The sequence below is a fragment of the Labeo rohita genome, chromosome 23 (genome assembly GCF_022985175.1).
Source record: "Labeo rohita strain BAU-BD-2019 chromosome 23, IGBB_LRoh.1.0, whole genome shotgun sequence".
In the NCBI taxonomy this organism is placed as follows: Eukaryota; Metazoa; Chordata; class Actinopteri; order Cypriniformes; family Cyprinidae; genus Labeo; species Labeo rohita.
In genome coordinates this window covers 31,825,145-31,851,408 of record NC_066891.1, presented here as the reverse complement: position 1 = coordinate 31,851,408, position 26,264 = coordinate 31,825,145, and the positions used below count along the sequence as shown (strand labels likewise).

The 26,264-nt window shown below is 35.7% G+C and overlaps 1 protein-coding gene across 1 annotated transcript; it reads left to right on the top strand.

Annotated features, from left to right (window-relative positions):
- The first annotated feature begins 2,773 nt into the window (after positions 1-2,773).
- On the top strand, positions 2,774-25,044 carry smc1al (structural maintenance of chromosomes 1A, like). The gene is made up of 26 exons (XM_051096492.1): positions 2,774-3,167; positions 6,656-6,844; positions 7,874-7,986; positions 9,589-9,792; positions 9,959-10,197; positions 11,535-11,793; positions 12,140-12,280; positions 12,367-12,449; positions 12,530-12,629; positions 13,552-13,659; positions 13,750-13,935; positions 14,015-14,194; positions 14,475-14,621; positions 14,706-14,843; positions 15,165-15,281; positions 15,374-15,480; positions 15,808-15,949; positions 16,043-16,188; positions 16,398-16,551; positions 17,042-17,155; positions 17,262-17,418; positions 19,985-20,139; positions 20,486-20,637; positions 20,758-20,827; positions 22,761-22,871; positions 24,518-25,044. The coding sequence occupies exons 1-26, from the start codon at positions 3,059-3,061 to the stop codon at positions 24,596-24,598; spliced, it is 3,702 nt and encodes a 1,233-aa protein (XP_050952449.1). The 5' UTR covers positions 2,774-3,058; the 3' UTR covers positions 24,599-25,044.
- Positions 25,045-26,264: the final 1,220 nt, after the last annotated feature.

Sequence of the window (26,264 nt, the reverse complement as noted above, 5' to 3'; positions counted from 1 at the left end):
CACAATTGGGGTTGGCTCGCCATCGCCATCTTAACTCTCTTGTTACGCAAGTCTTCTCCATACACACACACATTTCACGGAAGAATCTTTGTCCATGTCAAACTTTTTAACTGGAACCTGACCTGGACAGGCCATAAGAACATCATATTACTCCACAAATAATTAAAAGGCAGCAGCTATTTTCACTTGTAAGTAGCCTCTGGCAACAAGGCGAGCTATTTGCACTTAGTGTAAATAACGTTAGACATTACGTAATTAAACTAACGCTATACAAAACCATCAACGTTGTTTTGTAAAACAGCTCAAACAGCTCAAAATGTTGGCAGAACAGGCAGTTTGTACTCTACAATGAAATTTCATTATACAGAGCATACATCAATATTTCAGTTACGCAGATTCATAGCTTTTGACGTACGGCAGACTTTTATGCTAATCACCAGAAACAGTCAAACAAGTTCAACAACTCACCGACAGATGTCGTTCACCCAAAAATTGTTCGTATAGGATGCAGACCAGATAAGCGTTACCAGTATTTCTTCCTTGGTAGTGTCTTACAGTCAACTTTTAACGAGTTAAATAACGTTAATCACTCAGCTTCTTCTGTCGTTGACCGTTACTGTTCATATATGCGCGCTACAGTTGCACGCGCACTACATTCGGATTTCTTAAAAGGGAAGCGTCAGGACAATACCCTATATAGATGTTTGTGTTTCTGTGGATTCTTAGTCACATATAATACACTTAAACTTATTTGTACATTATAAAATATCATATCTATTATCTTCGTCTTACTGTAATATTATGGATTTCAGTGTTTATATTTGTGTTTTCATATATGCAGCATTTTTATTGTGTACAAGTACACACACACACACACAATTAAAAAGTAATTGAATAACAGAATCAAATAAGATAATACAGGGCAAAGTGAAATTCCATTTAAAAATCACAAATTCCAATAAGATTCCATGAATCAATAAAAAGTCAGGAGAAATTAAAATAAAAAAATAAAAATACAAAATCCTACAGGACAAAGTAAAATTCAATTAAAATAAATCAGAATGTGTAATAAGATTCTAAATTCTTATTGGACAAAGTGAAATTCCATTAAAATAAATCAGAATGTCCAATAATATTCTAAAATCCTACAGGACAAAGTGAAATTCCATTAAAATAAATCAGAATGTCCAATAAGATTCTAAAATCCTATAGGACAAAGTGAAATTCCTGTAAGATAAATCAGAATGTCCAATAAGATTCTAAAATCCAATAGGACAAAGTAAAAATTCCATTAAAATAAATCAGATTGTCCAATAGGATGTTAAGAATCCAGTAAGATCCTAAAGGATAAACTAAAATTCCAATAGGATTTTTTGACAAGGGACACACACACACAATTAAAAAGTAATTGAATAACAGAATCAAATAAGATAATACAGGGCAAAGTGAAATTCCATTTAAAAATCACAAATTCCAATAAGATTCCATGAATCAATAAAAAGTCAGAAGAAATTAAAATCCCATTAAAAAATAAAAATACAAAATCCTACAGGACAAAGTAAAATTCAATTAAAATAAATCAGAATGTGTAATAAGATTCTAAATTCTTATTGGACAAAGTGAAATTCCATTAAAATAAATCAGAATATCCAATAATATTCTAAAATCCTACAGGACAAAGTGAAATTCCATTAAAATAAATCAGAATGTCCAATAAGATTCTAAAATCCTATAGGACAAAGTGAAATTCCTGTAAGATAAATCAGAATGTCCAATAAGATTCTAAAATCCAATAGGACAAAGTAAAAATTCCATTAAAATAAATCAGATTGTCCAATAGGATGTTAAGAATCCAGTAAGATCCTAACGGATAAACTAAAATTCCAATAGGATTTTTTGACAAGGGAAAGTTTAATGTATCAACTCACATGACGTAATTACAATTGTGCAAATTATGTGTGCAAATCAATGGTAGACAAAAACAGAACGTATAATTAAGTGTAAGTAAATAATATACCTTTTTATACCGTAAACACTGGCAAGTCATATTTCCAACTAGGTTTAACACTGGCAGCACTCAACTTTTTGCAGTCAGGTAACGTTAATATGGATCAGTGTTAATTGTTAATGACAAATTATATAAGTTAGGGTTCCTAAAACTTCTGCTGAGATTATCTCGGTCCCATATCTACTTGGTTTGCTTCTGTTTCTCCAGTATGATGATTTAAACGGGCTTTACGTTATGGCTCTGTACACTTTCAGTTCACTGCTCAATGCAACGATACCTTCAAAATGGCGCCTCGGTGACGTCACACATAATAAACGCACGTGACTGACAAAGACCGATTGGAATATTAGTGACACAGGAAGCCATTTTTATAATATCCAAAGCACCGTTGGAGTGGGAAGAGAGATGGTTAAAAAACGAAGGGAGGAAGTGGTTATAACCCCTATCAGAATAGGACATACGGGACTCAATAAGACACTTCAATTAATAGGCAAACACACTCATGGATTACGTTTGCACTGCAATCAACCTGAATCTGTACAACATGTGATGGGAAATTAAATTAAAAGACGTATGTAAAAAATATGTATTAAACTTCACATTGGTCAATATACTTGGATGTTATATACTTGGTACAGTTTGTACTTTTGTTTGTACTGCCAAACTCTTGTTCCACACTCCAGTCCAGAAGGTGGCGGTAAAGCACCCATCAGTTGGTTTGTCAACCGCCAAAAACGTTTAGGAAGAAGAAGAAGACGACGTATCGCGATATGTGTTGTGTTTATGGAGTTGCTATCGCGCGCGCTGTGTAGCAGGCATCTACGTCCGCCAGTTTTACGTATATTACAACGAATAGCACAATCATATATTAATAGTGTAATGTGAACATTCTTCTGCTTGGAGGTGCAGGCTATTCTATATAAATATTAGTCTGTCGTTTACTGTATTTATCGTGCACCGAGGTGTGATTAATGTTAGCCCGCTTTCTTTTTTCGTGTTAGCATTTTCACGATTTCATTTTATCAAACTCTTCGGAAAAAGTAATTCACCATGGGCTACTTAAAGTTAATAGAGATCGAAAACTTTAAGTCTTACAAAGGCAGACAGATAATCGGGCCTTTCCACAAGTTTACAGCGATTATTGGGCCGAATGGATCAGGTAAGTGTGTTGGTTTATAATAACACTTTTAGCAAAAGCTGTTTACGATAATCACAAACGATGGTCTTATTATCAACGCAATAAACTATTCATACACATTCTGTATATAATATTTGAATAAGTGTCAGGTAACGTTAAGTGCATGTGTAAAATGTATGTGTTATGCCGTGTAACATTCTTAAATTGAATCAACATTAGCGGGGAGAAAGTACACAATCCCATACAATAAAGTGGACCAATACAATATTAAAATAAAAGTACAAATTATCTAATTTTGAAAATGCCTATGCATTACAAACGTAAAAGTAAATAAAGTAAATTCGGTGACACTTTAGATTAGTGAACGCTATTAACTAGTTGCTTATTATTATGCATATTACTAGCATATTACTATTGTTGGGTTATTATAATGCACATATTAATGTCCTGGAAAAAAAAATACTGATGCAACCACTGACATTATTTAACTAGCTTTAATACAGAAAACCAAACCAAAAATTAGCAGCTCTATAAACATAAACATTTTTAGTTAATACAGATACTGTATTCTCAACTACTGGGTACTCTCTGACAGCAGATGGCGCATTGTCATTATTGGCATTGAAACCTATTTGAAGACGTGGGGATGGACATTTTTCAAAATAATGTGTTTGAACATTTGAGCTCATATATATATAAAAAAAAGGAATTATGAATAAATTGAATAAAATATATAATTAATAATTGTTTTCCCCCAAAACAAGAACATGTACATCAAATGATCAGGTTAAACCCAACTCCTTATTTCGTGTGCCTGCCAAAACACTTTTAGCCAGCTGGCAATTAGGGAAAAATACTGCATTCGAATACTTGAGCTCATAAAAACTAATATTTGTTTATTTAAATCAGTGTTATTGTTTAAGAGTTTTTTTTTTTTAAATCAAACATTATTTTTGTCACTATTCAAGAATTAAATGTTCTTTTTTTAGATGTTTTTTCTTCAATCGAAGTATTGCTATTTTTTTTTAAATGTTGACGCACATATCAGCTCAGATACACTGTTGTCATTGAAACCAATGGGAGAATAATTAAGACACAATGTCGCCTGACCACATGATGGCATGCCTGATTAACTGCTCACTTATGAGAGCACTCTATGAAGGAGCGTAATGTAGAAATAGCGTCTAACATAGTGGATGCTAGACGGATGTCTCTTCATATCAGGATGACCTTGTGCCAGAGAAAAGTAGTAACGTTTCATCTGTGGTTTGGAAATGGTTCGGATTTGAGAGAATTACACCTGGTCACTTCATATATTTTCTACGATCGGATACCTATCTGATTTGTTAAAACATTTTCTCTTACACTTGACCACATAAGTCTTTGCAAAACGCATATAAGTCTGATCTTCATTTCCCGCACTATATACAAATTGAATGGAGTTCACGTCAAAGAATGCAACGTGCATGCGCTGCATGTTATTTATTATCAGCTAATTTCAAGATCAACGATCGTAACGGAAGAGAGCGAATCAATCAGCACTGCCAAGTGTGTTGAGTGTCTGCGACTTACATTTAGCTTCATTTGTGGCAGTTTGCATGTCAGCTTGTTGAAGAGATACAGCTACTCAGATCCGTGTTGCATTAGCGTGGTCATATCTGGCTATAATACATGTCATATTGCCTATAACACGCTCTCACACATGTACTATTTTAACATTTAGGGAGGAGTAAAAATTTAGATATAGGGTTTTTAACAACCAGATGCTTTCACACTTGTCCAGTTTTGTCTGGAGTGCGTCCCAGACCACCTCCTGAAGTCGACTTTAAATCTGTCTTGAAACTGTTTTGGAGGGCATTTAAATCTGGTCTTTTCACAGTTGGAGGTATCCGATCAGAGAAAATGCATGACGTGACCAACTGTAAACAGGCTCTTAGATGTCAAACAAACCTTTGTCATGCAAAATTTTCCATTACCATAACAATGTTTACATTGGTTAAAATGGGTATTTTCTTAGTCTGTGTTCAGAAATATTTAATGTTTTATTCGAATTGCACAGTATTTGATTTCATTTCATTCGAATCTTTTGCAAAGATATTTACCTGGATATTTCCTTAACCAGATGGTTTTTCAAGTTACAATTAAAGAGAATGTAACTTCAGTCATGTTGTTGTTGTTGTAGTTATGTTTTAAGTTGTCTAGTTGAAGACACACAAAAAATCTAAATCGTAAAATCGGTCAAGCTTTCTGGAAAAAAATTAGATTTTTATTTGTTGCCATATGGCCCAGCCCTAGGCAAAACATGTTGTAACTAAGTAGAAAACTTTAAAGCTTCCCTGATCGCAAACACAAATATGCTAATTGACTCATTCGCACTGGTGCTTCTAAATATTTTTTCATAGTCACACACGGTACTTGGGCATGTAGTGCCTTAAATTTATTATATACATGCTGTTTTATACAGTACGTAGGGCTGGGCAATATGGGCAAAAAAATGATTACGATATCGATAATTATCACGATAAATGTCAAATCTTTATTTTTTTCAAGTTTAAAGTCAGATTTTTGCTCCAAAGTAAAAGTTGTAGAAACCAGACCATTAATTTTCCGTAACAAAATGAATATCTAAATAGAAAAATTAATTTCTGCATGTTCTGATGAGTTATATTGTTTCAAATCAAGAAACAGGTTTGGGTTGTCTGATAATGATAATGATAATAGTAATGATAATCACAATAATATCACTTTTTTCCCTCTTAGAAATGCACATTTGATAGTAGTTTGAGGATGCAGAGGTAAATTTTTGTTCATTATCAATCAGTAAAATCTGTAATATTTGTAGCAACCTCAGTTTTATATGGTTAAATTTATTCTGACCCAGTGTTTTTTGTTTTTTTTTAATTAAGCATTGGTCTCCCATAGTCGCAAGCATACATTTTAAATCATAATAGCCTACATGTATGAAAAACGGTAGTCTAAAAACATTCAGTATAAATGCACACATTCTATAGCTTAATCACAAATACATACATAATATAATTATATACCCTTACTCCTGTAATAAAATTCAATGTGAATATCCCACATTGCTGCCACAATACCATGGTGCAGTTATTGTTACTACGGTAAATCCATGGTAAATGATGGCGATGTGTAGATTGAAAAGCCTTCTGTCTCGTTGCACACAGCTTTAAACTAGTTTGAATCACAGAGTCATTTGTGTTCGCTGAATTCAAGTGTTTCACACTGGATCTCACAGCGCTGTTTAGTGCTCGCGTGACGGAAGCGTTCACATATCACCTCTTTTGTGCGCTCAAGTTTGTTATTTCAAATGTAGGCGCGTGCCAGCTGCGCTCATATCGGAAAGGTCGCGTCGCATCTAGATAATAAATGCATCTTCTCTAGTGAGCTCGGTTAAGGCTAGAAGGAATACACCTCTAGCTACTTGGCATGCGCAAGTTTTTTTTTTTTTTTTTGATGTTTATCTAATGAAAAATGTTTATTCTCAGGCAAATCAAATCTGATGGATGCTATCAGCTTTGTTCTGGCAGAAAAGACCAGTAACTTGCGTGTGAAGACACTGAAGGATTTGATTCATGGAGCTCCAGTGGGCAAACCTGCAGCTAACCGAGCATTTGTGACCATGATGTACCAGCAGGACAATGGACAGGAGCTTTCCTTTTCCAGAATCATCATAGGTACTTTGTGTTGTGATTTTACAAATACCAGAATTAGTAGTTGGCACTAGGACTGCACAATTATGACAACATATATATATATATATATATATATATATATATATATATATATATATATATATATATATATATATATATTGTATGTATGTATATGTGTATATATATGTATATTTTGTAATTTTAATTAAAATGAGGGCTGGTTAATTGTGGCAGAAATTGTAACTAATTTTCGTCAGTATTGCGATCATGATTATTTCCAGTTACTCATTCACTTCATGCTAGGAGTGGGTGATCTGATTTAAATCTTTTATCACAAACTTAGAAATATCAATATCAACATTTTAGATGCCTTGACATGTAACAGTTCTTTACACCATTTTCGATGTCCTAGCAAAATTTTAGCTGGTATTTCAGCTGTTCAGGCACAATAAGACATAATACAGTATGACATAATAAGAGTATGTCAGAAGCTGTATTCAGTGAAGATAGTGTCAGTAATTCTAAAGGATTTTTCTTTGACCTTATGTGACTCTTACGTCTGGCATTGTCAGGTGTCAGCAGTTAATCAACTGCACACCAGTAGGTGGGGCCTTAAGATGTTTTTAATAACTCTTTTAGACATAAAGCATGTCCCACAGTAGACTAAATTTTATAACCGTTGCATTACATGATTTGACTGATTTAGATGTTGAGTTTGGGCTTCTAAAGAGGGACGACAGAGTGCCACTTTAAAGGAATAAAAAAATAGAATGCAGTACAATTATCTTGATTATCATGTTTTCGTAATCATTGGAAGTCATAATTGAAAAAAAAAAAAATTTAAATCTCACAGCCCTATGCACGATTGACATGTTTGTGATTGCCTGCAATATGCAGTTGCTTCAAAAAATGTTATAAGTAGATAATTTGAGACTACGGGAGTACGATTTTCTGATTGATTGTGCAGCCATAGAACAGTGTTTAGAATGCTGTCTTAAGAATCAATCATTTTTCCTGCTTTTATATCTAATATGTTTGTGTCTTGTGTAGGTTCCTCATCAGAGTACCGCATCAATAATAAAGTGGTGGGTCTGTCTGAATACAGTGATGAACTGGAGAAACTGGGAATCCTCATCAAGGCCAGAAACTTCCTTGTCTTTCAGGTTGTTACAGCTACTTCTTAGTAATTTTCAGTTTTAAAGGTAAATTTCTGTGCACCAAAATAAATTGATTATTAAATTGTTTGTTTGGCAAGCAGTTTTGTTTGGTAAGGCTAGTGGAACAGAAATTATATGTTACTAAATATGTAATTGTCAGTTATCCCCATTGCTGGTCAGATAATGGTGTGGTAGGTTTACATTAAGGACTTGTGGCAACACTTTAGATTAGGGAACACGTATTCGCTATTAAAGAAGTCCACTTCCAACACAAAGATTCACATATAATGTACTCACCCCCTTGTCATCCAAGATGTTTATGTCTCTTTCTTCAGTCGTAAAGAAATTGTTTTTTGAGGAAAACATTTCAGCGGTTTTTTTTTCCCCATATAATGGACTGATATGGTGCCCCGTTTTTTAACTTCCAAAATGCAGTTTAAATGCGGCTTCAAACAATCCCAAATGCGGTTGTAAACGATCCCAGCTGAGGAAGAAGGGTCTTATCTAGCGTAACGACCGGTTGTTTTCATAAAAATAATACAATTTATACACTTTTTAATATCAAACGCTCATCTTGTCTTACACCTCATGTTCTCCCTCAACATCAAAATGATCCTATATTGCTGTTTTACCTTTTTTGTTAAGGGTGTTTGATCTTCTTTGCATGTTCACTTTGCAAATACAGGGTCGGTACTTCTGCAGTGATGTAGGATGATTTTGAAATGATTTTTGAAGTTGAGGGAGAAAATACGATCAGAGTTTTTTGACATACCCTAACTGTCTTGAGGCAGAATACACAGAGTTCAGGGAGAGCAAGGCAAGATGAGGGTTTGAGGTTAAAAAGTATTAAATTGAAAAAGTATAAAAAAAAAAATAAAAAAATGAAAATAACCGATCGTTTTGCTAGATAAGACCCTTCTTCCTCGGCTGGGATCGTTTACAAACGCATTTGGGATCATTTGAAGCTGCATTTAAACTGCATTTTGGAAGTTCAAAATCGGGGCACCATATCAGTCCATTATATGGAGAAAAATCCTGAAATGTTTTCCTCAAAAAACATAATTTCTTTACGACTGAAGAAAGAAAGACCTGAACATCTTGGATGACAAGTGAGTGAGTACATTATATGCGAATCTTTGTTTTGGACGTGGACTTCTTCTTTAAGAGTTTAAAAAAGAGTTCCCTTTAAGAGTTCCCTCAATCAGCTCCTAGTTTACTTCTCATTAATAGTTCGCAAGGTAGGTGTTAAGTTTAGGTATTGGTTTGGGGTAAATGATCTAGAATACAGTCATGCAGAATAAGGCATTAAAATGTGCATAATAAGTGCTTATAAACAGCCAATATGCTAGTAATATACATGATAATAAGCAACTAGGTAATAGTGAGAATTGGTCTTTAAAATAAAGTGTTGCCAGACATGTGGTTTGAATGTAACCGTAAGCAAAGGCTTAAATAGAATTCAAATTAAATGGGCTTAAAAAGTTTATAGTTTTATAATTATTGTTGTGTGGTGTTTTTCATCAATTACCTAGACTGTGGTGGCCTATGACAAGCTTTAAATATTAACAAATTGTAAACATTATTTTGTTTTTTTTTTCTCTCTCACAGGGTGCAGTTGAGTCAATTGCCATGAAAAACCCCAAAGAGAGAACTGCTCTGTTTGAAGAGATTTCTCGTTCTGGAGAGCTTGCTCAAGAGTACGACAGATGCAAGAAAGAAATGGTAAAGGCTGAGGAGGACACACAGTTTAACTACCATCGCAAGAAAAACATTGCTGCTGAGCGAAAAGAAGCCAAGCAGGAGAAAGAAGAGGTGAGCTCTTAATGTATTTATAATAGTAAATTATTTGTAAGAAATAGATTATAGATTAATTTTTGGGTTATGGATTACAGGGTTGTTTGGGTGTTGGAATCCCTGAAAGCACATATGCAGTTATAAATTCATAATCTTAGCTGGGTTCTCCATGTGTTATGCACAGGCGGAGCGCTACCAGCGGCTAAAGGATGAGGTGGTGCGTGCTCATGTACAGTTACAGCTCTTTAAACTGTACCACAATGAATCAGAGATTGAAAAACTGAACCGAGAGCTGGCCCACCGCAACAAAGAGATTGATAAAGACAGGAAACGCATGGACCGTGTGGAGGAGGAGCTGAAAGAGAAGAAGAAAGAGCTGGGCAGAATGATGAGAGACCAACAGATGATTGAGAAAGAGATCAAGTGAGTCTGAAACAGATTGCCAAATGTTTGTCAGTTAATTGTTTTTATGAAAAAAAAAAAAAAAAAAAAAAAAAAACAACAACAACAACGACTGTGTCTTGAGCCAAGGCAGCCCTTGGCACACAGATACCGGACAGTCTCTAAATTAAGCACAGCAAAGGTGAAGTCTGTAATTCAAAACTCTAGCACCACCAACAGCTTAAATTTGCACTCACATTTAGACTAATAACTTTTGAACCATAAGCGAAACAAAATTCTACTGATTCCTTGGCTCAAAACAATTTGATTGCACTATATAGTGTCATTAAAATCTGTTCATCCACCATTTTGAAATTTTCAAACAACGTACTTTGCCAAATTTCTCCTAGAACGTTGCTCCAATGTTGTGAAAAGCGAACCAGGTCATCTTTAGACCATGACGACAAAAAGTTATGAAAGTGAAGTTGATCAGTCAGACTTTTCTCGAGTAATGCCGTTTTATGAATTTGACGAAGAACATGCCAACATTGACACAGGCACGGTCTCTGCAAGATCCTGAGACTAGACTGAAAAACAAGTGCTTGTGGCTTTAGTTTCATCGTGTTTCTACGTTTATTCTCCACAGGCACATATAAAAATATATTGTTTCTATTTATAATTTTTGTGTTCATATATTGCATCATTTTGTGGGGTATGGAAGAAAAATAATGATGAATCACTTTGAAACATAAAGATACTGAGGTTGGTCTTTTTAGTTAGAGGAAGCTGCTTACATGTAAGCTACATGGGGAAATGAGTAAAAGAGAAGATGTTGAATTAAATGTAAACACAACTTTTGTGTCTTGATCACACATGCACAGATTCCACTTTTTTCAGTGCTCACCCGATACCAATACTTGTATTTTTGGTACTTGCCGAATACTGAGTACTGAGACCGGTATTTTTATATTTACCAATACGTTTTAAAAATATTGGGTACTGAAACCAAAAGAATATATATAATGTTAGTTGGTTAAGTTCATTTATCAAATAGATACAAACCAAAGTTTATTCAGACAGCTTCAACATTTCTCACATTATCACAGTTTATTTGCTGTGGTAAAAATTGTAATAAAATATGATAAGAACTGATAATGTCAGATAACTTTGAATACGGTCACATGCTGTGTAGTATCTGCATTTGATATCGGGGTGCGAGTACGAGTACAGGTGCTCAGTATTGGGCCCAATACTGATGCCGGTATTGTTGCATCCCTAAAAATTTGTTTGGTGATTTCTGATTGAACACGTATGATAATAGATGATTAGAGCCCAGCTTATTGTAAGATAGTAATTAATTTTGTTTGACATGCTGACAGGGAGAAGGATGCAGAGCTCAATCAGAAGAGGCCTCTGTACATTAAAGCCAAGGAGAACACTGCTCACAAGATCAAGAAACTAGAAGCTGCCCGTAAATCACTGCAGAATGCCCAGAAATGCTACAAAAAACGCAAGGCAGACATGGAGGAGCTAGACCGTGAGCAGGGGGCGGTGGAGATGGCCAGACAGGAGTTTGAAGAGCGAATGGAGGAGGAGGCTCAAAGTCAGGGACAAGATCTACAGCTGGAGGAGAACCAGGTACAGCTGATAAATCTCTCATACTGTGATGAATGCAACACATTTATTGCCTGTGCAAGTGAATTTTGTTAGACCGCACTGGTGCAACTACAAAGTTGGTCAATTGTCCTTGATTATGTGCCACAGTTGTTTGTTGTCGTCACAGTAATGACGTAGTCTTTGTAATTTAATTTTAATATTAGTGAAAAACAACCTGTTTAATCCTGTTTGATCAAGCCACACAAATATAAGTCCACAATCAGTAAAGGCTGGAATATGCTACACAACAGATTTTAAGAGCAGCTTCTTTAACTGTGCAGTTAGAAATACTGAGTTTAATATAGCTGTTGTCTTTCCTTGTGTTTAGGTCAAGGCATATCACCGTCTGAAGGAAGAGGCAAGTAAGCGAGCTGCTACACTGGCTCAAGAGCTAGAGAAATTCAACAGAGACCAAAAAGCTGACCAGGACCGTCTTGACCTAGAGGAGAGGAAGAAAATAGAAACAGAGGTGCAAAGAGTTTTAGTGGACTTAATTTGTACAGTGAAAATAAACAAACACGCAGCTTGAATTGTTGTGATTGTTATCATCAATAGGCCAAGATCAAACAGAAGATCAGAGAGATCGAGGAGAACCAGAAACGCATTGAGAAGCTGGAGGACTACATCACCACCAGCAGGTACAAAACGTGTCAGAAAGCCACTTATGATTTGGCTGTTATTGTGTGCATCATTGATCTTTTTCTATTTCTGTTTCCAGACAGTCTCTGGATGAGCAGAAGAGGATGGAGGAGGAGCTCACAGAAGAGGTGGAACAGGCCAAACGAAGAATAGATGAGATCAACATGGAGCTTAACCAGGTGAGATTTCATAAAGGCATACTCTAAAATACTTCATCAGATACCTTGACTAATAAGCAGTCATATCATTTTCTCCAAAGTAAACCAAATGCTGAGCTTCTTGGGTGTTTTAAATAAAGGGAGTTATTTATTATGATCAAATACTTTAAGAAAGTAAGTTGCCACAGTGGACAAAATAAACTGTACTTGCATGAACAAGCCTGCCCATATCAACAAAAGTGCGGTTGGAGGTAGAGTTGTCCAAAGGTACCAGGTTCGGTACTTTCGGCACTGAAATTTTAAAAACGTCAATTTCCCGCTCACATTTGAGCGCTGTTGAGCCAATTTTTAAACATCACTGATTGGCCATAGTGTTCACGCGCTCAACAGACATGACTGTGATTGGCTACAATGTTAAGCGCTTCACGCTCCTCACCGAACGCTCACACATAAGCACAACGGGAGCATTTGAATGCCACGTGTGTCATCGGATCCCTAGTACATCTGCATATAGATGGATCCGCTGACAGACGCCATGGCCCATGACACAGACACTATGGCCAATCAGCGATGTTTAAAAATCGTCTCAACAGAGTTCAAATGTGAGCGGGAAATGGACGTTTTTAAAATTTCAGTACCGAAAGTACCGAACCCAGTACCTTTTTTCTATTCGACCTACCTGCTATAGTGACTAATAAAGTAGTTAGTTTTTTAGCACTGCTTCTGCTTCAGTCAAAATGATTTTTTTGTTTGTTTTTTAGAAACCTAAATAATCTTCTTTTGGCCCAGTTGATGAACTGAGTATCCATAGCTATGCCAAGAATGACACTTTTGATGATGTGCATTAATTACTATAAATGATGGAACTGCTGAGATGCAGGAAACGATGAACAATTATTAAATGAAAAATGCTTTAATTGTATGATTTTTTTTTTTAATGCAGGTGATGGAGCAGCTGGGAGATGCTCGTATTGACAGACAGGAGAACAGCAGGCAGCAGCGTAAGGCTGAAATCCTGGAGAGTATCAAGAGGCTGTATCCTGGATCAGTGGTGAGAAGAGACTACTTGTTACTCCCACTGTCATTTCATATGCTTGTCTAATATAGTTGTATGCTCACATGTGGTCATCTCATTTTTCAGTACGGGAGACTGATTGACCTGTGCCAGCCCACGCAGAAGAAATATCAGATTGCTGTTACTAAAGTTCTGGGCAAAAACATGGATGCCATCATTGTAGACTCTGAGAAGACAGGTCGTGACTGTATCCAGTACATAAAAGAGCAGCGTGGAGAACCCGAAACCTTCCTGCCTCTGGACTACCTGGAGGTGATGACTCTAGATTTTCATTTCACTGAATATGTTGTTCTAGAGCATGTTGGCTCATTTATTATAATGCTCTTAACAGGTCAAGCCCACAGATGAGAAATTGCGTGAGCTGCGTGGTGCTAAATTGGTGATTGATGTAATTCGATACGAGCCACCACAGATTAAGAAAGCCCTGCAGTATGCCTGTGGAAATGCCCTGGTCTGTGAGAATGTGGAGGACGCTCGCAGGATTGCCTTTGGAGGACCATACAGACACAAGGTACAAAGGGGAAAAATCATGTGAAAAAAATCCAGGTATTAGATTGGTTTTGAGCGGATTATGCATGATTGTTGGTGAACGGACTAAGAGGAATCCATGTGCCATCTGAGGCCTGTAACACCACAGTGACTACTATGAACACCTCTGAAACCCAAAGCACCTTGTGTAATGATTGTTGCTTAGACAAGCACTATTCATGTAATATGGGAAATGTAAAGGAAGTTTATTGGTTTGGATGTGTGTGTGTGTGTGTTTTTTTTTTTTTTTTTTTTTTTTTAAGACTGTGGCTCTAGATGGAACATTATTCCAGAAGTCTGGAGTGATCTCCGGAGGTGCCAGTGATCTGAAGGCCAAAGCTCGGCGCTGGGATGAGAAGGCTGTTGATAAACTGAAAGACAGAAAGGAAAAGCTCACAGATGAGCTAAAAGTAAGAAATTCTGAATCAGAAGGATGTTTAATGTGATATGGGCAAGTAGACTGATTGGATTGAGTGTTTGTGTGTGAATATCAGGAGCAAATGAAGGCAAAGAGAAAAGAGGCAGAGCTGCGTCAGGTCCAGTCTCAAGCTCATGGTTTGCAGATGAGACTCAAATACTCTCAGAGTGATCTGGAGCAAACCAAGACCAGACACCTGTCTCTTAACATGCAGGTACCTACCACTTTACCACTCAAGTTGTGTTGTTTCAAACTGTTGCCAGAAAAACGCTGCTTAATGCTTTTATAAAAAGTGGAAGATATAAGATACTAATGTTCAATAATAATACTAATAATTAAAAACACTTGTGATGTAATACTTTTACAATTACAATTGTCAAACTGCATTGCCACATAACACTAACATTAATTTTGACTTGGTGTTTGATCACAGGTAAAATTGGAGTCAGAGCTATTCTGTTTTTCTGCTTGTTTACTTTTCTAATTGCAAATGACTTATTACAGTAGAGATGTTTGTCACACATTGTGATTTCAGGAAAAGTCAAAGCTGGAGAGTGAACTTGCTAACTTTAGTCCACGCATTAATGACATCAAGAGAATCATCCAGTCTAGAGAGAGAGATATGAAAGACCTGAAAGACCGCATGAACTTGGTAGGACACAGCACAGTCATATAAAAACAGCTTTACCATGGGTAATTTATCACCTGTTTTCAGTCTTTTTGGTGCTCTGTCTTTCATTCCAGGTGGAGGATGAGGTGTTTGTAGAGTTCTGTAAAGAAATTGGAGTTCGTAACATTCGTGAATTTGAAGAAGAGAAAGTCAAGAGACAGAATGAGATTGCAAAAAAACGGTGAGAACATTGATGTTTCAGAAGTATTTTGTTATCTTTCTTTCTTCTCTTTCTCTCTCTCTTTTTTTGTTTGTTTGTTTGTTTGTTGCAGCTTCCACCCAAATTCCCATTACTATAATGCAGCTAAATGTTTAATTTTATGTTTTATTTTATTTTTTCTTTGGAATTATATTTATTTTAATGATGAATTATTTTTTTTAAATATTTTTTAAAAATAATTTATTTTTTAAATCGACATCAATGAGAACTTGTGGGAAGTACTTAACTGCTCAGATGCAAATAGTTGACGTAACTGATGAATAATCCTTTCCTCAAACTCTCTGGTAGCCTGGAGTTTGAGACTCAGAAGACTCGTCTGGCTATCCAGCTGGATTATGAGAAGAACCAGCTGAAGGAAGACCAGGAGAAGGTGATCATGTGGGAACAGACAGTCAAGAAAGATGAGAATGAGATAGAGAAACTCAAGAAGGTAGAGAATATTCAGATGCTCTCATACTGATACTCCATTAAGCCTGGAAATAATGTTTGATCTCATTGAATTTTATTTAAAATTTCCTAACAGGAAGAGCAAAGGAACATGAAGATCATTGATGAAACCATGGCACAGCTGCAGGATCTGAAAAACCAGCATCTGGCCAAGAAATCTGAGGTTAATGATAAAAACCATGAAATGGAGGAGATCCGCAAGAAGCTGGGGGGTGCCAACAAGTGAGACCTTTCACTGTGTTATTCTAGACATGCATACAGTAGTCAACATTTGAAGTTAATCAAACTTGTCCTACAACAAGAATGGGTATTGTTTTGGTTTTGGGACAACTTTTATGAAAGGTTTTGTTCTGCTTCAAATGTTGACTGCTATATTTGTTTTCAAGAAAATGAGAATGATGATGTAAAGAAAAACCTTTGTGTTTGTCTAGGGAGTTGACGCAGCTGCAGAAGGAGGTGACAGCCATTGAGACCAAGCTGGAGCAAAAACGCAGTGACAGACACAATCTATTGCAGGCTTGTAAGATGCAGGACATCAAACTTCCCCTCCGGTCAGGAACTATGGATGACATCAGCCAGGAAGAGGTGTGTGCCAAGCTAATTCTTGACAGTATAAACTCAAACTCATGAACTGCCAATCAGAAGTTTGGACACTTGAAAATATTTTGGGTTTTTATAATCTTAAAAGTATTTTTTTTCATTATCTAAAAGTTTATGCTTGAAATTAGTTGCGCTGTTACTCTGATTAACCTAAAAAGTAAACTTCAAAAAATACCTCTTGCTTAACTTATGTGGAGTAGATAAAGAAGAACAGAAGACAACAATTTCACTGGAACTTCATTGTTAGAATCTAAAATCTAAAATATATATTTCTATTTCAAATGTTTTTTAGTAAAGTTTTTACTACATAATTTTCGTTCTTATAATGTCCTACATTTTATAGTTTTCATGACATAAAATTATTTTAAAAGAAAGCTTCATTCTATAAAGTGATAATCCTGTTAAAGAACAACTTTTAAAGCTTTAATTATATTACATAAACTTACCTAACATCTTGCTTGTGTTTGTGTTGTAGGGCAGTTCTCAGGCTGAGGAGAGCCTCAGCAGCAGTCAAAAGACATCTAGCACTGTTCTAGCCAAGGAAGCTCTTATCGAGATTGACTACAGCAGCTTGTCAGAGGACCTAAAAGTATGTCAGTGCTTGCATGTTTACTCTATTATTACAATACTGTTTTTGCTTACATCAGAAGTGTTAAAGTGTGTTGAGAATGTGATGTGACTAATGTTTTTTGCAGGACTCACTGTCCGAAGAGGAGATCAAGGGGGAGATGAACACATTACAACAGAGACTCAATGAGCAGCAGAGCATCCTGCAGAGGATCAGTGCTCCCAACATGAAAGCCATGGAGAAACTAGAGAGCGTTAGAGACAAATTTCAGGAAACCAGTGATGGTCAGTCTTTCCTAGACTATGCTGTAAAACAGGGGTGTCAAACTCCGGTCCTGGAGGGCCGCAGCCCTGCAGAGTTTAGATGCAACCCTAATTAAACACACCTGATCCAGCTAATCAAATGCTTCAGGCTTAATTGAAAACTGCATAGTATGTGTGTTGGAGCAGGGTTGGAACAAAACTCTGCAGGGCTGCAGCCCTCCAGGAACTGAGTTTGACACCCCTGCTGTAAAATGATCAAAATAAAAGTAAAATTGCAGTTACCATGGTTAAGCCCAAAAGGCTGCAATTTAAATCTGTTTGTCAGTTTTAAAGCCAGGCTCACACTGTACGATTTTGGCCACGATTTGGCCGTCTGAGACAAATTTCACAAATCCTAAAAGATTCCTCTGATCCTAGGCTAAAATCTGTTGTTTTTGATTGTTAGTTTGATAAGTTCACTAATTGTGTATAGGTTTATAATGTAAAAACCTGGACTAGTTTAATTGACCACATGCACGGAGCATTCTTTAGAACTTCTGCATAATGAAAAGCCAGCTCGTAAATTTCCGGTGTAGTTTATTTTATATGTGCTATATATAGGTGGAGACTCCTGAGACTACTCTCCTGCCTCGTTCTTATCAGAAACTGAGAAAAATAATAACTGCAACATTGTAAATAATGATAGCAGCATGAACGTTCAGTGTCATGTTATTTAACAACATATAATTTAAATTCTGAGACTGGTAATCCCGGAAGATTACATAGACATGTAGTTGTACAGTTAAATGCTGACAGCTAAACACTATCATAACTGTTTAATCTAATGTTAGCAAGCTAGAGATGCTTCTCTTCAACTACATCTTAATAGTATTGATTATCAATAACTTGCTGTCATAGTCATGAACATATTTTTAAAATCTTGTAATATTTTGAAGTCTTTATTATTTTTCAACTCTACAGGTGTGCACTAAAATTCACTTAAAAGATTCACTTTTCATTCATAAAGACAACAAAAAATCACTGAAAACAACTTTTTTTTGTTTTTTTAAGATGAAAGTGACATGAAATTACCCTTAACCAGAAGATGGCAGTAGAGGATCACTCATTGGCTGCAGCTGCCATTTCGATTCCCAGTTTTTTCACGTCTTGCTTTTCCATTTAATATAAAATTACTAGTATAACACATTTTAGTACTTTTACCGCACTTAAGCATATAGCTTAGCAAGTGCAGAAAGTCATTAAAATAAATATATAAGCAAACAGCCTATAAGGGTACATTATTTAAATACTTTTATGTAGTTCACTGCAAATTAAATAAGTTAAATATTAATCATATAAGAATTAAATAATGCATTCAATATGAATCAATATGAATTTGAAATATTTTGGATTTATTTAATAACTACATCTTTTTACATACATTTAAAAAGTTTTATCTTGAACTGTAAAAGCTATTAAATGGCCTATATTCAACCAACACAAACTTGTTACTGCTGTAGTTTTGTTACTCTGAATTTAGTCTGAATCAATTAATGCACAGCTCAGTTTTTGACATCTGCTTGTCAGGTGTTTCGTTCGGTTATTACTGTCAATCACATCAAATGACTTGCACATATTTAGCGGATTTACACGTGTAATTTTTTACACTCGCATTTGTCATTCTTGAAACGGTATACATGGATGTTTGGTCCTCTTAAGCAAACAAAACTTTTCTTCAAATTGTGAATGGATTATGTAGAGAAAACGAGCTAAGGACACTCCTATTACAACACACTACAGTTGACCAGAAATGACTGAGCTGGTTTGTCTAAAACAAGGAAGTAATCTGTGCATATGGTCAATTGTGCGCATCCATTTTTAATGCGTCTTGACTGTCGTACAGTCCAACATTAATGATGCTGAGATCTCACAGTGTGACATGATCATCATGTTCGTACAGTCTGACAAGCAATGAAAGAAGAAAAAAGAAAATTGTTGGGAGTTTTATATATGATGTGAGATGTGTACCGCCCCATCACTGTTTTGGAATTATTTTTTTAGAGCATGTTGTGGCGTTAAATGAGTCCCACTGGCAGTGCATAAGCTGCACATGTACAGAGCAAAAGCAGGACAATGGTAGCATATCTAGTGTGCAACTGAACCACACTTGATATAGTCCTGCAACCACAGTCACATGCTTCCCCACGATCCCCAGCCTACGATGTGATATTCTCTCCCCTCCCACAATGTAAATTCTTATAAAAAGATTTTTATACAATCTTTAATATTTAAAATCTTCCCTTTAGTATGTGTGAACTTGATAAATAATTACAATTCTGTCCTTTGCTTACCCTCATGTCATTCCAAAGGTTTTCATTAATCTTTGAAACACAAATTAAGATATTTTCAGGGAAACCTGATTCAGAAAGGCTTCGGATCGACATGAACATGAGTAAATAATGGGGAAATATTCATTTTTGGGTATCCCTTTAAAAAGTTTAACCTTGTAGAGTGGGACTTGTCACTCTGTATTGCTCAGCTTGTCTGTGTTTGCACCATTCCAGTCATGATTTACAGTATTTTTTTTTTGTATGTTTGAACATCATAGAGTTTGAAGCTGCCAGGAAGAGGGCGAAGAAAGCCAAGCAAGCGTTTGAACAGATTAAGAAGGAGAGATTTGACCGTTTCAATGCCTGCTTTGAGTCTGTGGCCACCAACATTGATGAGATATATAAAGCTCTGTCCCGCAACAGCAGTGCCCAGGTACTTAAACAATGACGCATCAACAAATAATCACAACTTTAAAAGGACACAACCTCCACTGCTTCTACACGATCTTAAATCAGTACCCTTCCACAAAAAATATTCTTTAATTTGAATTTTACCTTGGTTTATTATGACTATATTATGGTACTACATTATAGATAGCCACAAACAAAATTCTCAGTTCTAATGGCAGCTCCTTACCTGTTAATACAGGCAGTATGCACAGTGAAAGTACTTTGAGTTGATATGTTTTGGAGTTATATTTGTAATACTAAGAAAAGTAAATCTTTCCACCGGTGGTGATTGTGTGTTTTTTTTTTTTTTGTTCTTTTTCTTTTGCCAGGCGTTTCTGGGGCCTGAGAACCCAGAGGAGCCATACCTGGATGGTATCAACTACAACTGTGTAGCCCCAGGTAAACGTTTCAGGCCCATGGACAACCTGTCTGGAGGAGAAAAAACTGTGGCGGCTCTAGCCTTACTGTTTGCCATTCACAGGTATTGTACAGCATATACACAGCATATATACATATATACACATACACACATATACATACCCTCATTGAAAACTGCATTCTTCATCAGACTGTACCTGATAAAATGTCTTTGCCTCCACAGCTATAAGCCTGCGCCCTTCTTTGTGCTGGATGAGATTGATGCGGCACTGGACAATACCAACATTGGCAAGGTTTGTTTCTCACCAGAGTTTATTACAGTAACTGCTTAAAATAGTCACACACAGTCATAACTGTACAGGTGAGGTGTACATTATCGTCATGTAATGCAACTGCAATATGATGAACATTTAACATGTTGTATTGCTGCTGCTTAGATATCAAGGCAAAAAAACAAAACAACAACAAAAACAAAAAAATAATAATAATGGCACATCAGAATCCTTAAAAGGAATAGTTAAATTAACTTTTTTATAATGAAAATCATGTTTACGTTGTTCATGAGCTCATCTCAAAAACAAACAAAAAGGTCTGTTGGTACTTTTTTATTTTAACTTTAACAAATAATTTGAGCAGGCAGCAAAAATCGTTTTTGTCTGAGACCCCATCACAACTGAAGCAAACATAAGAGGAATATACATAAGAGAACATAAGAGGACATTTATAAATGTTTTAATATTAAAAATCATATTGATCCGGTCATTCTTTGCTTACAAATCCTTTAAAAAGAATTATACAATTGCATTTTTCAAATTTAAATGTAAATAAATTACTTAAAGGGATAGTTCACCCAAAAATTAATTAATAAAAAAAAAAAAATTGAGTTGAGGTCAGGAGATTGAGCTGGCCACTCCATTATGTTTTTTGAAACCAAGATGTTGCTTGCATACTTGCATGTTTGGGGTCATTGTCTTGTTTAAACACCCATTTCAGCAGCATTCTCTTTTTGGCGTAGAGCAACATAATCTTTTCAGATATTTTGATGTATTCAAACTGATCCATGATACCTGGTATATGATAAATAGGCCCAACACCATAGTATGAAAACATCTCCATACCATGATTTTTGCCATGCTTTACAGTGTACTGAGGCTTGAATTCAGTACCTGGGGTTCGTCTGACATACTGTTGATGATCACTAGATCCGAAAAAAGCAGTTTTACTCTCATCAGTCAACAGAATGTTATGCCATTTCTCTTTTTGCCATTTGATGCGTTCCTTGGCAAATTTTAACCCATTTTGTACATGTCAACAATGCTGCTTTGGGGGCTTCTTGCCGACAGTTTTGATCAAACGTCTTCTGACTGTAACTGTACTTATAGATATTTTTAGATCATCTTTGATCTTTCTGGAGGTGATGATTGGCTGGATCCTTGCCATTCAGACTAAAGAAGTGCAGCAAATTATAGGATGGTCACTTAAAATGATCTCAAATGCTTTAAAATGACAGTAAAAAACATGCTGAAGAAAACGAGCAACTACTGTTAAAACAGTTTGCAAAATATTTAGAATGGCAAGGATATATATATATATATATATATATATATATATATATATATATATATATATATATATATATATATATATATATATATATATACACACACACACACACACACACACACAGACGTGTGTGGTTTATTATCTTTGTGGGGACTCTCCATAGGTGCAATGGTTTGTATACTGTCCACACTGTATTTTCTATCCCCTTACCCTAACCCTACCCCTAAACCTAACCCTTACAGAAAACTTTCTGCATTTTTACTTTCTCAAAAAATCTCATTCTGTATGATTTATAAGCTTTTGTACCCATGGGGACCTCAAGCCGGTCCCCACAATGTCAAAAATATCCTTGTGGGGACATTTGGTCCTCACAACGTAGCAAAAACAAGTACACACACACACACACACACACACACACACACACACACACTTGTTTTACACACTAACTGACCTTAAAAAGTTGAGATTAAAAATTTTCTGTTAGTTAATTGCCTGTCTAAATTTTATGATAGCAACTTCTCTAATTACTATTAACCAAAGAATCAATGCTCCAGATTTTCATAACCTAAACATTCTGAGGTGAAAGACAGTGGTAAGCACTCACAGATTTACGAGTGTGCTGTCATAATAACAGACACTTTGTGTTGAATGTGTGTTGTGTAGGTTGCAAACTACATCAAGGATCAGTCAGTGCAGAACTTCCAGGCTATAGTGATCTCCCTCAAAGAGGAGTTTTACACTAAAGCAGACTCCCTGATCGGAGTCTATCCAGAGGTAAGATACACCCGTACACACATAGTATATGTACTGTGGCATAACTTTAAATCAGCATTTCAATAAAACTGCTTAGAGGTGGGCGATATGACAAAACATTTTAGTGATTGCAGTGATACATATCACCTATGAGCGATTCTGGATAAAATATATTTGTCACAACGCTGAATGTTGTAAGTCACACATATATGTGTATATGTGTATATATGTATATATTAGGGGTGTAACGGTTCACAAAAATCACAGTGGTACGACATACGACACAGTGGTGTCATGGTTCGGTATGTTTTCGATACAGCAAAAATAAAAAAAAATGTCAAAGTATGATCTTGTTTTTTTCTTTTACTTTAAATAATGATGGAGCTATTCTTCACCCATCTTCTGGGGTTTCTTTTTAGCAGCATATAAAACAAAACCTCCTTTATTACCAAAACCAAAAAGCTCCTGATAAAAAAAATTAATGTAATATTGTAGTAGTTATAAACTAATTGAAAGACGTCCAGCTGTCTGTTGTCAGAGCAATCGCTGGTGCTTCGGCCAACTGGTTCTCTATTTGGGCTTTTGTTTTTCTGTACAAAGCAGGAATTATTATCCGCTTTTCCACTATCGGGCCGAACCGTTCTCTTCGCTTAACCGTTCCATTCCGTGCCGATCCGGGCCGGTCAGCACGAATACGGTTTCATTTTCCACTGTGGTGCCGATAACAGAACTCTTTGGAATGTAAATACAAATGCCTTAGTCGTTGCCTTGTTAACGCAATTGTAATATAAACAGAGATATGATCAGATATTTCTGTTTTTGGGACTTCGTTAAATAACAGAATAAAAGGACACAACTATAAACAACGCAAAAAATAAAATAAACAGAAGGCGACGACAGGTATAATGTTACCAACAATGCTGAGGGGTAAAACCTTTCTGAAAACTAACACATTTATTGACAGTATTAATGCATGAGCTATGAACGCAGCGTAACAGCTGTTTACTTGGCTGTTTGATCATACAGCGCGCTTTCGCTTAGCACACACATTCTATGAGCACGGTTAGACAACCGTGCCAAACCGTGCTCATAGAATGTTCCGGGCCGAGAACGGTTTGTAATCGTGCCGTGCCGTACCAGGCTCAGGTGGAAACACAACTGGAACCGTACCTGACCATTATAAGAACCGTTCGGCACGATAGTGGAAAAGCAGCTGTATTACACACTTTATTCTCTTTTATTTTTTTCAAATATAAAAGTATTTTTCTGAATCGTTCGGTTCGTAATGCGTACCGAACCGAAAGCCTCATAACCGAACGGTTCAATACGAATACGCGTATCGTTACACCCCTAGTATATATATATATAATATATACACACACACACACATATACATATACATATACATACAGATTTCATAATATTCCAAATTTCCAAATTGACAGAAAAAAATAGCTAACTTCAGTTGACAGCTATTGTACTTGAATCCAACTTTACCCACTTATATACTGGCATAAAGCAATATACACTATTTATACATATCACCAATGTAAACTGTATCACCCATCTCTAAACTGCTTAATTTGAACTAAAAGGTCTTAAGAATTTACAAACGCTGCTTTGAAACAAAATGTAATGTGTCACTTACTGACTGCTTGTCTCAACAGCAAGGAGACTGCGTCATCAGCAAAGTCCTGACCTTTGACCTCTCTCAGTATCCAGATGCCAATCCCAATCCCAATGAATGAGACATTACTCGCATACATATAAACATTTGTCTATTTAATGTAGTTTTCAAAGATCAGCTTTGCTTTTTTACTCCTCAGCATTTACACATTATAGTCTCTTGCTGGATTTAAATATAGTTCGTTATGATTTTTTTTTTTCGCACTTGCTTAGGACAAAATGTGTTTTTGTTAGTCCTTTTTGGCAATCATGTAATTTTAAGGAATCCATTGAAACTAGATTAGTATGACTTTTCTAACAATTTTAACTCTGCATAATTGGCTTTAAAGTGTACAACTTCACAATAGAGGTCATGTACTAAAACCTGCAGTTTAACTGATTGTTTTTGTTGATTGGTAAAAGTTTTATTACCACTTTTGTATTGACTGTATTTGTCCTGTATTTGTCCTTTTTAGTATGGTAAGTTTTAACTAATTTTCTCTCAGAAAATAAACTCTGCTTTTCAATATTTTTTGACCTCATGAATGTCTTGTTAGAATTCTCCATCATGACCTGTTTTGTGGTCTTTGTGGCCTTTTTTTAATTTTTAAAATTCACTTTGGTTGTTGTAATAGATCCATGCAGCAATTCACTGAGCATATGTAGAATTCATGATAAGGTCGCATAAACACATGCTGTTATATTAAAATGCATTTAATAATGCGTATAATAGCTAGACTTAGGGAATGGGAGGGTGTATAAATGTGATCTTGGACCACAAAACCAATCATAAAGGTCAATATTCAGAAATTGAGATGTATGGTTTGTTAGTACAATATTTGGCTTATAAAAGCATCTGCTAAATGTATGAATGTACATAAGATTTATCTTGCACTTCTTGAGAACCATACCCATGTCCTTGGCACTGCTAGTGACATGATCTACTGTTTAAACTACAGGATGACCTAATACCTGTACTGACTGATGGATGATTATCGATCTTGGCTTTTGCCTTTCATGCTTTTTCATACAGATACTATACAAACAACACACAAACAAAAGATTATCAAATATTCTGACTCTTTTAAACTGCGTGCATTTAGTGTTCATTTTGCTTTAAAATGTGCATAGTAATACTACGTATTACTATGCACGTAATACTACGTATTACTAGGCCTAAATGTTCAAACGTGTTTAAAATTAATATATAATGCATATTACGTGCTCTGCATATGCATATTATTGTTCCCCAGTTGAGTTTTGTAAATTGATATTGTTTAATTAAAATAATATAAATAAAAAAAGTCATTTGCTATGTGCCATGTGTAATCCTACCACCCATTGGTGAGTGGTGGAGTTACTGTAAATAGCCTCTGCCAACAAGGCTATTTGCACTTTGTGTAAATAGACACTTCGGATGCGAAAAACAGTTTCATTCACACACAGACACGCAGAACATGCAGATTTCATATCTAAATCTCTTCGCATTTTAATATTTACCGACACTAGTCCATATCGCGATTTATTCATTTAAAATTTGCCACGATGAATTCCACGATGTTCTGCGTTATGCAGTTAATTCCACTTCTGTGACTGGATTCCGCGATTCCGTCTGGAATTTTTAAATAAAGAACAGAAACAATGTTTTTTTTTAAAAAAAACACAGGTCATTTAAAATTACAATGCATTATTTCTTAGAAAAGGTGAAAGCATTGCAAGCTGTGTCCACCATCAATGTTAATTTATGTT